Genomic DNA, 18,234 nt, shown 5'->3' with positions numbered 1-18,234 from the left:
TTGATGAGATGTAAACAGACAGTGTGACATTCCAGTGGGGATTACTAAAACCACCAAGAACATATAGCGGGATAATCCCGGTGGCCACCTGTGGTTTTCAACAGACATAAAGGTATCATCAAAAGCAGCAGCAAGAAGGTCCAGGATTCAGATGTAAAGGGTCAAATAATCCAAAGCTTCATTACTGTCTCATTGAAAACACACGGCGATGAACTAAGAACCTAAAGCTGATAGCAGATGTTAAGGACAATGCGGGCAAGTGAAGAAGCTTAAAGACAACATAACCTCATTAACCTGAAAATCAACCCTCAGGTAGTTTGGGCCACATAATATCTACACCATAGGTGTCAAACTCTGGCCCGCGGGCCAAATTTGGCCCGCAGCCTAATTACATTTGGCCCGCGAAGCCATACCAAATTATTATTAGAGCTGGCCTACTGGTATTATACAGCTAATATATATATTGTTTAGTATTAAGCTTTGCTCGTTCCATATTCAGTTTTTCAGCAAAACTTGTTTGAGTCCATAAGAAGAGATTCATTCTTAAATCTGGAGGAAGATTTTTTTTCAATAAATATTAATGTTAGCCCGCGACCTTGTTCCAGTTTTGAATTTTGGCCCACTGTGTATTTGAGTTTGACACCCCTGATCTACACAATAAAAGGCTGCGTGAAAAAGAGGGAAAAAAAAATTAAGGGCCAAATTATCTTTTGCAAAATGCTAGTTTTGAAAGTTAAAATGAAAGAGACGGTTTCGAGTTTGTTTTCATAATAGAAAGAGGGAGGAAAACATCAGCAGGACATTAAGCATTAAGAAAGCAGTTATAGTTCCCTGGTTGTGACACCCTTTTTTTCTGGGTGTAGCATGTTGACCCCCTTTTTCTTCACTCTCACACTGAGCTGAGATCTGACTACAGCTGGAGTCAAATTCAAGCTAAGGGAAAAGTGAGACTCTTCGTAAATTGCTTCCGTAGTCGTGCTCCAGATTCTCTACCGAGTTCTTCAGCTTATTAGCAGAAACACTTTTGGTTCCTGACATAGTCCCAGACAGTGTTAAGTGGCTGTTATCGCATGGCCACTGACACATCTGGGAAAAATCTTTACAGCAACACAGAATTTGGGAAATGATTGTATCAGTAACTGCTTTTCACCCCTTTACTGTAAAGCAACTAGTCTCTTAGGAGATGTGGTAGGTAATTGTCACAGTTAAAGCAATCCAGATGCTGTGATGTGCTCTGGCTTTCTGAATTCACTTTCACAATCTAGGAGAGACCCTTGCATCATAATCTGGAGACACTTCCAGGACACTGCTGCCCGGCTGTCGCTGTTTTGGTCGTGTGTGGCTGGAACTAGCCTGCCACATAGCAAGATAGCAAGCAGAGAAAACCTGCTCATTAAAATGTTCGTGAATAGTCCCGGGCGCCATCTATTTCTTGAAAAGGAGGCTGAGAACAAGAGATGGAGAAAAAGAAGCAAATATTGTTTGAACCAGTAAAACATGCATCACATTTATATTTTATAGCTTTCTGTGTAATATTTAGCTGTACTAGAGAAATACAGTTCGATATAGTGTGATGACGCAGAATGAAATACATTAACTTTATATTCAACCCAACAAGTGAGAGGAGGAGGAGTGAAGTATGAAGCTCAAATGCTAGCCAACACACAAATATAAGCAGTTGTCAGATACTATTAATGTTTGTAGAGTTAAAGAAGTGCTGCTACCACAGAGGCATCATATATTAAATTAACTATATTTTATGATTTATAAAAACACAGAGAAGTTGATGTTATTATGACAACGCAATCCAAAACACCAACAGTAATCAGGTGACATTTTATTTCACTTATCTGCACCTCTTCTCACTGTGGACAAAGTCTGGAGAAGGTTGCTTTTCTCACTGCTGTTTTACATTAGTAGCATACAGGATGTAATATAAATCTGAGCCTCTTTATAGGCAGCAGTCCAACAACCTCAGCTCTTTCTACTGCAGCACATCAGCCAGAGAAACCACAAAAGATATGCTAGATTTCACTTTTTCAAATGTTTAGCGACAATGTTAAAAACCATTAAAAATCATTTTCCACAACTGATGAGTGCAAATAAAATGATGCCTCTTAATTAATCCTATTTATTAGGTGGAGACAGCAGCTACTCTATAGCATGTGTGGCCCAGGGCCACTTCTAAGACCGCTGCTGTCAGTGGCTGGACTCCTTTATACCTCTGTGGATTAATATAACCAGCAATATAAGAATACATATTTCATCTAAAAAATGTTCAGGCCTCAGTAGACAGACAGTTAGATGCTGGGAATTACACATAAGTGTTTTTTTTTTTTTTAAAACAGATGATGACGACAAGACGATGATTTAATCCTCCTTAATTGGGTGAAATGGAAATAACGGGGAATAAAAAAAAATCAGTAGATCGACCCACATCTGTCACTGTAGTGGTTTTACAGAACCTACAAATGGGGGGAAAAAACTGCTGAATAAAACTTGAGGCTAAGAGGTTTCAAAGTGCAATAAAACTTTAATCCTGAAATGATTTCCATGCATCGATGTTAAACTTTGATTTGGGGTCACATGGAACAACTTATTTATTAACCGACACAGGACCGGAGACATTGTGTGTCATGTTGGCACCATCTTTACATGGTACTACTTGAAAATCTGCAACATATAACTGCACATTTTCTTAAAATTTAAGATCCAAATTCTTACAATTACACTTTTTTTTCCCTTTTACTACAACTATATGTAAAGAGCGGTTCCACACAAAATTAACTTTAAGCAACTATGATATAAAATATGCTGCTCCATTAACTGCATTATTTCTCTGACAAACCTACAATTTAAAGTTGTTCAGAAGATCGTGGGCTCGAGGTGTGAAGCAACCTACGCTTCCATTTTGGTTGCTCATCTTCATCATCATCAGAAAAAGTCCGGTCAACGGGGATCCCTTCCCAGACCAGATTACGTCCTGCAAAGAGCACAAACTGTTGATACTTCACGTACAGAGAAACATACAGGCTATTAGAGTCTAATTTCATTTCTTTTTAGAATTACATGGGTGGCTACATTGCAAAAGCCTAAATTCTTCAGCTTTATGGCTTACACTCATACTCTGTCAGTGTCACTTTTGGTGCATTTTTGGCAGTTCCAGGGCAAATTACCCCAGATTACCACTGTTAACCCCAGAGGACTCCACACCTTCAGAGGTGTGATCTTTATCGGTAATTAAGATCTGGCATTCCTAACAATCTTGGTCACGCTACAATAGTTTATATACAGAAGGAAAAACACACCTGTTTGCCCTTCAACACTGCTGCTAGCCCATTCAAACGCAAAGATCGACAGATTGAGGCACCACGTAAGAACAAAGACATACTTGGGCTGAACTGATTAAGAGCTAAAACTCAGTACTGTAATGGTAATGTTACTGCAGATTCAGTATTTACAGTTACCTTAATGAAGGAGGTGTGGAGGCTGGTATTAGAGACCCATTATTCCTTTCCCTCACAGGAGTCACATGTGTGCCCCTCAGGTGACATGCTTTTCTTTAACGTCCCTTTATTCTCCTACTGTCTCTATCGCTCTTATCTTCAAGTTATCTCATTGTGAGCGATTCTTCCTATGGTGTCAGATGCTAAAACTCGAGGTCAAAGAGAGCCTCCAGCTCTGCTCAACATGGAAACACAGCCTGAGGCACAGAGGTCAACAGGGGAAATGTTTGATCTGATGCCACGTGTGTGTGGACTCACCTGGAGTAATATCAGTGAGGTGTTTCATTATGTGTATGTTTCATGTTCATGGATCGGCGTAAAGGTGTCTATGAATTAATCGGTTGTTGTGGTTACGAATCTAATGCTAGCAGAGAGTGACACGAGCATACGGCTTTTTTCCACCACTGTGCTTTCGGCCAAGAAAAAAAACGCCCAAAGACTTTGGAAACACACCCATAATGTTAAAATGCTGAGAATAGAGACAGATTCATATGTAGGTAAAAGCCTGGAGATGTCACTGACAAGCTGAAAATACAAGAAAGCATTATAAGACTCTTTTGGGCCGCAAACAACCGACTGTGTGAGCCAAGCCCCACACGGGCTAATCTACCTCCTCCATCCATCTTCACTGAAGCCAAGACGGGACACAGAGCACAGAGCAGAGGGTGCATGTGCATGTGTTTGCGATTGAGAGCACAGAAAATAAGAGCCAAGCAACACAATCTGCTGAACGACATCAATGTGTTTTTCAACTGTATTCTCTCGGGGTGGTTTGAGTTTGGCTGCAACCACAAACAAAACCATTGATACAGTGATCTAGGTTTTCTCAGTAGATTGCAGCACTACAGTACAGGGGGGTATGACTCAGGTGTGACGTTACTCCAGCACTGCGAGACGCAGGAAGGTGAAGACCACCTAATGGCCAGCAGTGCTGAAGCAATCTCAACAGACTTGTGTGGGTTTATGACTCAAGTGTTTCCCAGAACCCTTCGACCAGAGGGTATGCGCTCTGCTTATGTGTGCTTTTAAGTTTATGTTCAACCCCTCACCCCCTTGCTTACGTACTCACTTACATTCAACTGTCAACTTTATTGGACAGTAAAATCGGCGAGAGGAAAGCGAAAACTCAAGGGCTTCACTTTGGTCCGCATCATTAGAAAATAAGAGCGTGACCTATTACGTCAGAATACTGGGAAAGGGTGTAAATTTGCCATGTTCAATACTTGCACAACCTGCTCCAAGACATGCTGCATGTGTTTTTGAGCAGCTACTGGAACACAAGGTTGTTTTGAGAAAAGCTGAAACAGCTTGTTTATACTTGTTGGAATACTGAAAAACCATTGCATTGGGCAAGATGGATTTGGGCTATGGATCATTCCCCCATGTTGTTACATACCCCATTAACCTCCCTGTGAGTAGGAAAGGTTGGTGGTTGTCTGGTGACTGTATTACATTTTTATGCATTCTGTGTCAGTAGTTGTGGCGAATAACTGGTCACTCAGAGGTTGAGCGTACAGCAGTCTCATCCTCGGGGAAACCACTTTTGATTGGGACTGTTGTTCCCTCTGACACAAGCAAACACACCCATAAACACAGACACACACACCTGTAATGAGGATAGTTGGCTCCAGAGAGGGTTGGATGCTCTGACTGGTCTCCTCTCCTCTGTCCGGACTGCCTTCACCTTGAGTTGTGAGATTGTCACTGAAAGAATTTACAGAAGACGAAGTGTTTCCTGTAACGCCCACAAACTGAATCCTGAGTCAGACAAGTGGATATGCTTTAGAAACTACAGCAGAGTATCTCATTTTACTCTGCTTTTGAGTACTCGTCTTTCACTGTTAAATATTACTGACCACAAAGGACAGTGTGAGCAGAAACTATGAGTAAAATCTTCCATGCTCTGCACCCTGTAGTGGCCTGTAATGATGAAAGCTATTTAACAAGCCTGACTAAAAACAAGTCAGCCAAAGCCAGAGGTGTGGCAAGCACACATGTGGCTCTGACAGCATTTTGTTGAGTTTCTTAGAAAACAAAACTTGCAATGTGGATGTAAAACAAAAGACAGGAACGTTTTGATTGATTCTATGTTTGGCCAAAATCTAAATACATAATTCCACGTATTTACAACACAGCGCACAGGGAGAGTACCCCTTTCAGGTGAAGGCTGCTCCACTGAAAATCAAAGGGTGAAATCATTTTAAACTGACTGAAAACTTTACTGGACATTACCAGACTAGGACCTACTTGTTACTGGTTAACGTGTAACTACAGAAATTGACTGAATGTACAAAAACCTGTCAATCAATAGAAAATTAACATTTTGTTTTAGAATGAATGATTATTATTTTAAACAATCACCTGATGATACTTGTTTCTGAAATTTAAAAAAGGATGTCTGTTTTTGTCCATCTTAGATTAAAAGTTAAATGAACTGTGGCTTATTCAAAACCAATCGTCAAAATTCTACGAATAGCTTTTTAGTTGCCTCTATTCAAATGTGCATTTTAGGACATTAGTTGATACACAGGTAAAACCCTTCTATGGACATAACATACAACATTCAGTTGTTTCTGTCCTTAAATTGGACTTTTAAGGCAGATAACACTATAACAGCACTCGAAGCAGACCTTTGTACACCCTCCTCGTCGCTCGGATGGTCGTCCGAGTTTCGAAGCCTTTTGACAGCCTCCTGCAGACCTCTGATCTTGGCCTTCTTCTCGTTCAGCACCATGACAAAACGTGAGTACATTTCCCTCTCTAACGCTTCCTTTTTCTGAACCTGATGCTTGAGCCTGGTGAGAAAAACACATTCATATGACAACAATATTCTGCGTGGAGGTTTCATGCTCTTGTCGGCTATCTGATAGTAATTTGCAAAGGTGAATGACGCTAATCCCAAAAGTCCTGTGTGAACCTCATGCTGTACTCTGGAGAGAAATCAACAAGCGAATAAACAACAGCACATTTTATTTTAATTTTACATGCCAGGCATTAATAAAATTGAAGACATGTGAATCACTTGAAGTAATTTCCGAGAAATTACAAACCCAGCTCGCAATAATGGGTGGATCCCACAATATTCTCAGATGGGCGACCAGTGATGATGTCATACTGGGTGATTTTTGTGGATATAAACAAGCTGGCAACTTAAAGAGAAAAAGGAGTGTGCATGCAGACGAAGCAATCAACAATAAATACCAGCCCAGAACATCTTAAGAAAATTATGAGATTCTGTTGAATTATTTCTCTCATTATCCTTACTGTCCGAGTATTCGCTGGTGATCCTGCTTCAATTTACAGTTTTGCTCCAACAATCGCGAGTTTTCTGTCTCCAGATCTGTGCTGCGCTTTAGGGACTGTCCAATCATCTCACAGGTCAGCTCCAGAGGGTCTGGAGATGGCTGGAGCTCCACAGAGCCCAAGTGCACCTGAAACAAGGAGGAAAAGAAGCTCAGCGACAGAAAGTGAAATGAGACAGCAAGACAAAGTTTGGTTTGCAAGGCATTGGAGAAGATAGACTCAGTCTTTCTTCCTCTGCACTGAGAAGTAACTTCCACTTGCCTCCCTTTGAGGGCAACCAACAAACAGGACAGGTTTACAACTACCTCTGAAGTACCTGGGGATCCTCTGCTAGAAGTTAGGAGTGACCTGAGAAAGTCGCATCTGGCATCAAAATCATGACTACGAAAATGATCCATCACTAGCTTCCAGAATCAGTTCACTGTGAAAAATGAGTAAGCTTCACACTTCTATCATTACAATGAGTCTACAGTACAACGTACCACAAATATTACATAAGATTTTCTCTGAAGCAGGAGAGTTTTTTTCAGGTGATGAGGAGTGTCCTTCTGTCTGGGAGAAACAGAAGATGAATTCACTGGTGACCTGCAAAGTATGCGAGGGGAGAGCAAAGTTTCCTCTCTGTTGGTTTTTGTCGGTGAGTCTTTGGAATCGCAGGCAGGCTTCATATGTAATAAAACATTCCTCATTTGGATTGCATCTTGGCTCTTAGTCACAGGCCAGGGCTGAGGCAAAAAGCAGTGAGCAAAGAAATCGAGAAATTCTAACTTTTAGGTGATGTGTCGTTTTTTTAAAGAGGAAAATGTTATCCTAATTAACAATAGAAACCATGTTTAATACGGTTCATATCATATAGCTGTATTATCTTTGCTTGTTACCTTGGAGATGTTTCCATTTACACACCAACACATAAGTACTCCTCATAAAGAACTGAAAAACCAGAAGGTAATGAGGTGTTAAATCTTCACTTAGCTGCGTGAGGTCGCAGACCCACTGCAATAAAGCCACCATCTTCAAAAGCTCTCATAAAATACTTGTCATTTTTGTCCTGGGCTGATTCTGTCCTGGCAGGCTACACACCTGTTTTCTCCTTTTCTGTTGAACCTGAACATGTGTTACTGAGCAGACAGTGGCTTCATATTGCCCCCAGTTTTATATCCTAAGCACTACTGTGCCCTGGTGCCTTTCGTTCAGTTTCAAAACTTTCCGTCTTCTCTTTTCTCTTCTTCCATGGAAGTATTTCACACTCCCATCAGCACCAGCTGTACTCTGTGTTCAGTAGTGGTTGAATGTGGTCTCTTAGGGCCTTGAACACTAACTGTTAATGGCTGTTACAAAACTCTGACAATAACAAAGACATTTTATAGGAACAGGGCAAACTAGGCGTGTTCTACAAAGCATGTTCGGCTAGCTTGAGAAAACCTAAGATCCCAGTCAGAAGAAAGTGCCATCAAGATGGTAGTTATCAGCTTTCTTTGCTAACCTGGAGTTTCTTTGTTAGGCTCCATGTGCACTCACATTAATTATAACGCATTGTTTGACTGGTGCTGCAAATAAGGCGAGCAACCAGGCCTAATGCGGCAGAAAAACATTGATTTATAATAATAATAATAATAAACGCTTAATAGCACGCAGTGTGATGAGCTTTGACTCTGTCCCATTGTTACATGTTCCAAGAACACGTAGGAATTGCTTTAGTTTGTTGCCAAACCAAAGTGAAATGAATTCTGTTGCTTGATTTAATTCTGGGTGGTAAATTGCTTACAAATGAAACTGATCAGTTTTCCGATCCGTGACCTAGTAGCTGTAATTCCAGCAGTGTAAAAAAAAACTGCAGCTGTTTATGACTAAACACTAAAACTCTTACATTTTCTGCTTGACCATCTGAACATGAATGCATGCAAACAAGAGTGTACTCAACTTTCCTCGCTGACCCATCTCACTTTGTAGTCAAACCCTCTGGACTACTTTTTAAAGCAGGAAGTACAACATCAAAGCAGAGGCCCTTTCATAAAATGACCAAAACACAGACGTTATACATTAAACATGACAGGAACATCAGTGAGTACACCCCAGTGAAATATCACTTAAATATAAATCGGCTCCAGCGTGTATCGCCTATCAATAACAACAGTAGAATATTTCCTTATTCAAAGACAAACAGAACATCATTTAATGTTATGCAAAATTATGCTTCATATAGTCTAACATAACACTGACATAAAATGGCCCCAAAACACTACATTTTTCTCAGTTTTGGGCCTTGGACTTGGAAGGGTGTTTGTCTCTGTACATCCATATCAAGGCTCCATCAGTGTGCAAAACTTCACAAATATGGAAAAGACTACAGGGAGATTGATGACTACCAAAAAATCCGTGGCAGCAGTAATCAAGCCATGTAAGCCAGCTGAGTGTAGGCATGGAGTTCCATTTACCCCGCCTGCGTCTTATTTGGTAATTTGTTCGGATTGTTATAAGCTTTGCCAGTTTACACTTGGCACACTGCTCTCCTCTGGTGTCTGCATGGTCTGGTAGATGCTGATTTCCAGACCATGTTAACGCACAGCTGTTTTCTGCCTGCGATGGCCTGACGACAGTTCTCCAGGGTGGACCCTCCCTCTTGTGCTGCGATGGCTGGCATAAACTCAAGCACTGTCAAACCATCTGGTTCTGTGACTGCACTATTAAATTAAAGCATTATTAAATGATTAGATTTCAAAATCTTGTTCAACTTTACACTTGTATTCTGTATTACTGGTGACTGTCACACACAAGGAGCTCTTTTAATATCATTTGGCAATACATTTATTATACAGTGATAATTATTTAACTTGCACAAGTTTTGGGAGTGAAACTGTAATGCTTAAGTTCAGCTTCGTCAGCGTCCATGTCGACAGTGCTCAGGCTGATCACAACAAATGGAATCAGGACTCAGAGAAGACCACCCGGATACTATTCCCAAGAACTCATAAAAAAGTGGAGCAACACCGGTGATCCAGTGCAGCCTCTTCTAGCAGGGGGAACTTGTGTGAGCATTAGAATTTATCAACAAGTTGACATAGCTGTGATTCAGTTATTGTGCAAGTTAAAGTCCACTGTTAAGATCAAACAGTGAGATGTGTGTAGATAGAGTAAGAATGGGAATTTTTCTGCAAAATGTGAATGTTAACAGAGGGAAGTGATAAAGAGCCACTGTGACGATGTACCAACTTGTATAGTATGACAAGGTACATGCAGACGTGGTCAAAATTTTACACTAATGGGCATCATGGGAATAAATGTCATGGTAATTTGGGGCTTTTCATGATTTATTGGTTCCTTTTTCAGGGTAGAATGAATGTACAGGATACATTTTCAATGCTTTTGATAGCCATCAACAAGTTTCTGGCATAATTCTGGCTGGATGTTTGATCACTATTCTTGGCAGAATTAGTAAACTTCAGTTAAATGGGTTTGTTTCCTGGCATTGGCCCAGTCTTTAAGCCTAGTACACACATTTTCAATAAACATACAGTCGGGGCTTTGGTAGGCGATTCCAGAAGCTTACAAGAGTTGATCTTTAACAACTGCAGATTCCAAGATCATCAGTTCAAACAATTGTACGTGCATATTATTGATTGTGATGTGGAAAAAGAAGAGTTTGAAAACATCATTCAAAGCCCAGATAACTGACAGCAAGTAAAGACAGAAGGGAAGTTTGAGAAAAGATCAAACCCCTCCTTGACTTGCACTCTAGAGGAAAGGCTCCCGCAATACATCAGCTCCATGATAACAGATAATATAAAGGCTCTGTTGAGTAATCTAATATTTTTATGTTGTGTTATGTTATGCTGAAGAATGTTGTCCCCTAGATTTTCTCTCAATCTATAATAATGCTGAACTTTATCTTCGATGTTTTAGACACGGACTCACAAATCTTCCTAACCAACATGTCAACATTGTATTACCCTAATAAGACACTAGACAGAGACATCTAAAGTGCTGGAAGAACAACCTTTATTTACAGGATTAACTTTAGAAATGGAACTCAGCTGCTGTTTATTTATTCTCCTCCTTTTTTTAAATACCAAAGGTAGTGTTTTTTCACTGTCTTTAGTCAAAGGTTATCTGAGAAGACCCACTGCAGTAAACACATCGCCAAATATTTAACATTACTCTATGGAAGTCATAAGAAGTATTGTACACTAAACAGAGGTATAAATATGAAAATGCAGTGAAGCAAGATACAAATATCTACATATCAGTGACAGACAGAAAGAAATATTTCTGTAAGTGATCAACGTTAAAACACAGCAATGGACAAGAAGTGCTTTTTTTTCTTATTTTCTTGAGCTTGGGCTCCTCTCCTGGGAAACAGAGATAAAGTTAAAGGTCAATCTGCACACTGCTGCCAGCCACTGCAAAGATGTGGGAGGTCAGACTGTTTGTCTGTGATGCACAACCCACTACCACATTTTTGTTGCCGAACTGAAACAACACTAAAATAAGCAAACTGCTCACAGCAGTAGTTTCAGCCTCTAACAATATTCAATATATGTCTTATAACACTTAACTTTCTGGACAGAGAGACACGGATAAATTCACTCAAATTAAATGAGATGCTTCATACAGCTAGTTTTTTCTGACATTGCAAGCGATGAATAATCTATATACTGTGGATGTACAATCTTCTTCTATGTATGCAAATTTGTCCAACATTTCAATGTGGTCCAGTGTGTGTGGTCTAGGTGTTTGTTTATGTTAGTCTGTGTGAGTGTGTGTATGTCTCCAGCTTGCAAACCAGACCATAAGGTCAAATGTTGACATAGGTGTGGAGGACAAAGCCAGAAGAACACAGTCCCACTGGAAATGATACCATAACACACTGTGGCCACAGAGGACTGAAAGCTTTCCATGTCACTCCATCTGGCACACCGCTGGAGATCTAAAAGGTAATATGGCCCTAAGGATAAAAAAATACCTTGGTTTAACAACTGGTGACCAATGATACGAAGAAATGCAATGCAAGGCAAATGCGCTCATGTTTATCTAAATCCTAATAAAAACACCGTGAACATGTCCCTGATAAAAGTTTTTTTTTTAATTCTTTATCTGGAAATAACTATTGTGTCTTAGGGACCAGGGAAGTGAGTGGGTGATCACTGAGCACACGATACAAAGAGACAGTGTACAAGAGTGGGCACGGACACTGACGTCTGGGCATCGAAGCAGAGATCCGTTTGTCCCATCGGTTCCCTTATCCGCTCTGCAGAGGCGTAAGGCCAGATAGAGTCCAGGAAGTGGAGGGCGAAAGCAATGAGTCCATCCCGATAAGACACACTTTCACATACGCGGCAAGGACGATGTGGCGCGGAACTAACTGGAGTGCAGATACCGTAGGAAAATACTTAATGGTCACTTTGGGTTGCAGCAGAACAGGAACAGTCGTTCTAAGCACTGATTGTCATTCAAATTGTAGAGGGTACAACTACAAACCTGACTACGATTGCAGAAAGCTGCAGGTGGCACCGGCAGGAGAAACGTGTTGGTGGATCAGACTCTTCTGTGTGGTCGGTGTTCAAATCTGGCTTCCAGCTGTGCCACAATTTCCCAGACTTCAATGGGACTGCAAAAGCTAAAGATGCAACCAATTTGTCCTCATTTTTGCTATTTGGTGTTTGAGTCAGTGCACTTTTTGTTTGTTTTTTTGTGTGTTTGTTTTTAAACTCAAACCACAATAAAAGCATTTGGCCAACTTCGTGGCAATGAAAAATTTGCAATTACAAAAATGAATTTAGGGAATTCTCTGCTCTAGCCAAACAATTCTATTGTTAACGTTGTATACAATAATGCAGCGCTATGACAAACCCATTATGTACACACACATACAAAAAACTATCAGTTATCCAGGGGCTTCCTGTGATTTTCTAAAACCTGTCACTTTCACTTTAGGTCGTATTTCAGCGCCAGCCTCGAAGCACCGGGATTTGGACCGTAATTTTTGACAGCTGACAGAAGATGATTGAAGCCACAAGTGAACGAATGGGACACAGATGTGTCCATGTTTTCTGTTTGTCAAATAAAAGTTATCGAGTATTTCACTGGGGACTCAAGCAGTGCAGCTTGACACCAACCACAAATTTCACTGGAGGAGCCTAAGTTCTGTTATTCTTTAGTATAAATTTATCCATTATGTACTTGAACATGACAGATTAAAATTGTCAGCAAATCATGTACATGATCATTTTTTAAGAGATGGGTACTTGGAATGAAAATCTGAATTCCAAATTAGAAAGACGAGCCTGTAAATGACCAAAAGTGAAAGCTTCATAGATAAAAAAGATAACAATCCGGTTGTTCAGTCTGACGTCACTAGCCGTGTCTGGGTCTAAACTCCGCTGCAGGTCCATATATCAAACGATCACTATGGCATTACTGAGAGTTGAAAAACTGTCTAAAGTCTTTCATCTTTAATAAAATGATCAGCGTTCTGCTCTACCAGGTGTAACAATTGAGTTTAGCATCCAGGCATCCATGAAAACTGAATTTATGACATTTAACAGAGTTAGAAGTTAGCAGGGAGTTAGCTCGCTAGCTTCTATCTAAATACAATATAGCATGTCCTGACTGCGGGGTTTTGGAAACAAATTAAAACGTACAGCTCTGCTATCACTTCCAGCATAAATGAAGACAGAAAACTAAACAGCAGTGACGTTTGTAGGGTTACTGAAGTTGGGCTAGCTGGTATATAATGATGTGCTACGGGACCGCTAGCGACACAGCTATGTTAGCATAATATAAACAAGCTAACTTTTTTCCCACTCGATAAAAGTTACCGTGAGTGTTCTCGGTGGTCAGGAACAAATGTAATCGCATGGCAGGATGCTGTAAAAGGACCAAACTTCAGTCAGGAGAACAACTGATCCATCCACAATACGAGGTTAGTCATTCATATACTGCTGCATGGGCTGGGCTGTAGTTACATCCCAAGGTTTTAAAAACTGAGCTTAAATAAATGATTAGCGGTAATAAAAGCCGACGGAGGTCAACAGTGATCACTGACTGTTTTAGGAGCTTTTTGAGATCAAATAGAAGAAAATATATAACATTAAACATGTTAACAACACAAAAGCCATATTAAACGCAGACTACTTTAGACCCGGAAGTAGGATTCGTCGCGTCATCACTGAACAACCGGATAAGTTAACCATAGTAATTCTTCCATAGTTAATCAGCCATTCATTAGCAATTTTTACACAGCTGTTTGTGTGCTTGACTTAAGTTGTCCTTGGCTTTATGTTCAAAGATTTTTAGCATTTTTTTTATTATTATGTATCTTTTGTCATTGAGAAGCTTACAGCTATATCTGAAGAAGAAGCAGCAGGCCTAAAAAACTATCTAGACTAGATTAGAAGTATTGGAAATTTATGTCCTTAAGAATCATTTTAAAAAATATCCAGTGGAGATCTGACACAGGGCCTGAAAGATGCATTTACCAATTGCCAAAACACCAATATATAAAGAGGAGATCATGAGAGAGGTACAACAGTGAGTGCCCACAGCGATCTGTAAAACATGTTGGAGGCTCTGTCGTGGTTTGGGGCAACATTTCAGCCAGTGCAGTGGTGTCGAGGAACACTGAAAAATACTGCGAGATTTTGATTCACTGCGCAATAACATTTGTAAACCACCTGATTAGCAACAGCTTCATTTTTCCAGCATGAGAATGATCCCAAACACACTGCCACAGTGGAGGACCATCAGTAATTGATTGGCCTCCCCAGAGCCTGGACCTCAAGATTATTGAATCAGTGTGACATCATGTCGGCAGAGAACAGAGAAAAAGGCAGCCAACATCCAAAGAAGAGCTTTGCATTTCCTTCAAGAAGCCTCTCTACTTCAAGATTAGGTTTCAAATTTTCCTTTTTGATAAAGCATGTGGTTAGGGCTGGATCAAGTGACCCTGAATTCTCCCTTAGTCGTGTTGCAGCTTGCTGGGGACTTCCCATGATAGACTGAGCGCTTCTTCTTCACACACCTCTTTTCGTTCACTACGTGTTTATGCACCATTTTGCATTTAACCATTAGTTATTATTAATCTCTGGCTCTCTTCCACAGTGTATATTCTATCCTGTCTCTTGAAATGGAATTGAATTAAAAACTACTACACTACCACTACTACTAGTACATGTAACACACACTCCTATTTGTAAACGTTCACTGCATGTACAAGCTTAGCGTGGGAAAATGTCTTTGCGTGGAGAACTTTTAAATGAAGTTGTTAAAAAAGGTAGTTTCTTATGATATAAAATAGAGGCTATGAAGAGATCAATCTAATAAAAATGGAAACAACTTACTGTAGCACAGAAATGCAGCTGACTCAGGCAGGTATAAAATACACTAAAATTGTAAAAACAAAAATCACACTCTTAGATGACAGTAAATTAACAAGTGACCTATCCAAAATCTTAGGTTTGTGGATTTAACACATTTGCAGAAGACTTAAGTTAGAGTTCAGTGCTGGATTTTTGACAGATGTGTACTTAAACAGACATTAAGGAGGAGATTATGTCTAATTTATGTGTGTAAAACACCTGCTTAGCTGTAGTTTAACATGAAACAGCCGACTGTATTCATCATTACATCGTCTGAGGTCATAATCATAAAATATTAACGTCATGTCAAATCTACCACCTGTTTAGTCTCCACCTTCTTTTCTTCTCTTTCTAAAGGAAACTTGCACCCTCAAATTAGCCGCGAGAAATATGTTAAACTTTTTAACCTCTGACATATAAATAATGGGGGCAGTACGAAGGCAGATTAGGAAAAAATACTATGAATAGAAGGCGTAAGAATAAAATGTGAATTTGCACGTTATATAAAATTTGGTCATGATGGGTTTTCTTCTGCACATCGTGAAGATAACTGCAACCATGGAGAATTGATAATTTTTTTTTTAAGTATACAGAGGACTGCGCAATTTTAGGCAACTGCCAATCATTTTCTGTGGTCCTGCAAGAATCCTGCATGAATTAATTCCAGTAGCCATTTTCACACCTGGAATCCAGCACTGAATTTTTCTCTACAGACGCAGGTACATGTAGGAACGCAAATGTCTGATGTAGATCATACACAGCAGCTCCCTCACCTCCATCTCTAAACAACGTCCCGAACTGATTTACCCAAAAGATCACGTTTGAAAACAGCTGGTGACTTAATGAAGTGTAATGAGGCATTTTTAATGGAGAGCATAAGGTGTTACAATAATCGAGGCATCTTAAAGTATGTGTAAATTACTGTTAACATCAGTAATGTACTGTAGGATGTTCTCAGTCATCCAGGTCATGGTAAAGAAAAGCGACTTGACTTCTTTAAGTTTCTTGAAGAGGTGAAAGGTTATTGTAGGACCTAGTATCCTTACTACATCCACAATAATAATAAGCAAGACATTGTTAATTATGTTTTGGTTTTTGATTTTAAAACTGAGCTACATGTGTATTTCTGTGTCTGAATGAGCAACCACTTGCTCAACAGCTTTGTCAAGTGTGGTACGCAAAGGCTGATGGCCTCAGAGCCTTTTTTTTTAACCAACAGTATGTCTGTACATGTTTGGACATGGACACATGCATGCAAATGGCCCTGTTGCCCACAATAATAGAGATAAAGAAAGCCAAGAGGATCTGAAGAGAGAAAAGGGGTCTAATCAACTGTCTTTTAAAATGGCTGGATGAGGATGGCCCTCTCCATAAATCTGGGTTTTATGGTTACTACAGTGTTCCTAACCTCCTGGGGTTCTTCATCTGCCAGCACAGCATTACAAGATCCCAAAGTAACCTCCTCAGAGGCAGAATCTCACAGTTTGAAAAAAATAACATCAAAATCAACCGCCATGGCCTGCGCTTCATCGAGCGTGTCATTCCTGCCTGCCTGTGCAAAGCATACAACATGTGTTTCTAAACTTTTTCAGTATTTGTCAGTAACTGTTGCATAAATTTAACATTGCAACAGTGTGAGCCATAATTATCTTTCCTTGTAACAAACCTTTAGTGAGAAGCCTTTTTCTCGTTTTCCAGCTACAGCCATTACACCACTAACTAATAACACTACCTTTGGATGACTGGTAACAAACTGCACTGAGTACTTCCTGTCTGTAGCCTGAAGGCCACCAAGCCTTTCTGATTCTCCTTTAATGTGGGGAAACTATAAACCTTATCTTTTCAACGGTCCCTTGTAAAAACCAAAAAGAAAGAAAAAAAGGAAAATCAAGAAAACTTCCTTTCGATTTTGTTGTGTGTTGTTAGATGTCCTCAGGGAACAGTGACAAGAGGGGAGTCCATGGTGCTGTGGAAGATGGAGTACTGATAATACATCGTGTTTTACTCCATAAGATTGGGGTCTATCGTTGAGCCCCATCACTGAGGCCTGTGCTTCAAAGCTACAGGCAAGGAAAATTACAACTGCTGCACTTTTTACACTTGTGCCACATCCATTCAATGCATGAAACAGCAGCATTTTCTCTTCATTTGTTAAGGACATTTACGCTGAAAACAACCCTGCATTAAAATATTTATCCCCGTGTCAGGAGGACTACATAAAAGACTGACATCTCATCAACCGTCATTCAAAACAAGCTCTCTTTTTACTTGCTTTCACAGAACGAAGGGTAGTTTAGTGCGGCACTTGCTCAAGTTAAGCAATTAGTTCCTGCCTCACTATGAAAGATATATTGATTCCAAGATTTCCAGACCATAGTCAATGTAAAAGATGGATATAGCTTTTGTGTCTTTAAAAAGTGAAGCCAACATCGAAAGGTCTTAAACAAACCAGCATGCATGTGATCGGCCACCAGGGGGTGTTTCCTGTGGTTGCAAAAAGTTTTTCAATTCCACAGAAGCTTATATTTAAGGATGAGGGTATGCTCTTTGGTTCTTAGCCAACAAATATCCTGTTCATTCCTCCCATGTCTGTCTTTTCTATTTGCCAAAAATCCGGCTGCTTCATCATTAGTCTCTTAATAGGTGGAGACACAACCTTGAAAAAGCTTTCTGTGAGTTTTAGCATTCATCTTTTAAAACCTATCATTTATGTAAGGCAAGACCCAAGGGCTAATGTAAAGACAGGCTAGGAACCTTCTCTTATGTAACATCCAAAGCATCAGCTGTCTTTTCAAAAACCTATTGTCCATATTGCTTGACATTGCTTGAGTGTTTACTGTAACCATCTGCAAACTAGTCAACTTGCAGTTTACATTATTGTCTTCAATACTGCCAGAAACAGGTTTTGTAAAGGTCACTGCAACCTTGACCACTAAATTCTTATTAGTTTATCGGTGACTCAAGATTCATTTTAATACATACTTTTTACAAAAACCTTATCCTGATTTATCTCTAACCTGGTTACGTACTCATTTTCTATGCTTAGCACTTTGCACCATAAAATGCTAAAC

The 18,234-nt window shown here is 39.9% G+C and overlaps 1 protein-coding gene across 4 annotated transcripts in view; it reads right to left on the bottom strand.

Annotated features, from left to right (window-relative positions):
* Positions 1–650: 650 nt before the first annotated feature.
* LOC113033123 (DNA repair protein XRCC4) overlaps positions 651–18,234 on the bottom strand; it is a 38,799-nt gene continuing 21,215 nt past the window's right edge. For all 4 annotated transcript variants that reach the window (XM_026186521.1, XM_026186520.1, XM_026186518.1 and 1 more), the window contains 5 exons: positions 6,771–6,937; positions 6,137–6,301; positions 5,113–5,210; positions 2,853–2,983; positions 651–1,444 (listed from right to left, as the gene is read on the bottom strand). In XM_026186521.1, coding sequence (XP_026042306.1) covers positions 2,856–2,983; positions 5,113–5,210; positions 6,137–6,301; positions 6,771–6,937 — 558 coding nt within the window. In that variant the 3' untranslated portion in view covers positions 651–1,444; positions 2,853–2,855. The remainder of the gene's footprint in view (positions 1,445–2,852; positions 2,984–5,112; positions 5,211–6,136; positions 6,302–6,770; positions 6,938–18,234) is intronic.

This window comes from Astatotilapia calliptera, chromosome 12 (genome assembly GCF_900246225.1).
Source record: "Astatotilapia calliptera chromosome 12, fAstCal1.2, whole genome shotgun sequence".
In the NCBI taxonomy this organism is placed as follows: Eukaryota; Metazoa; Chordata; class Actinopteri; order Cichliformes; family Cichlidae; genus Astatotilapia; species Astatotilapia calliptera.
Note: the sequence above shows the minus strand (reverse complement) of the source record. Positions and strands in the feature narration are given on the sequence as shown.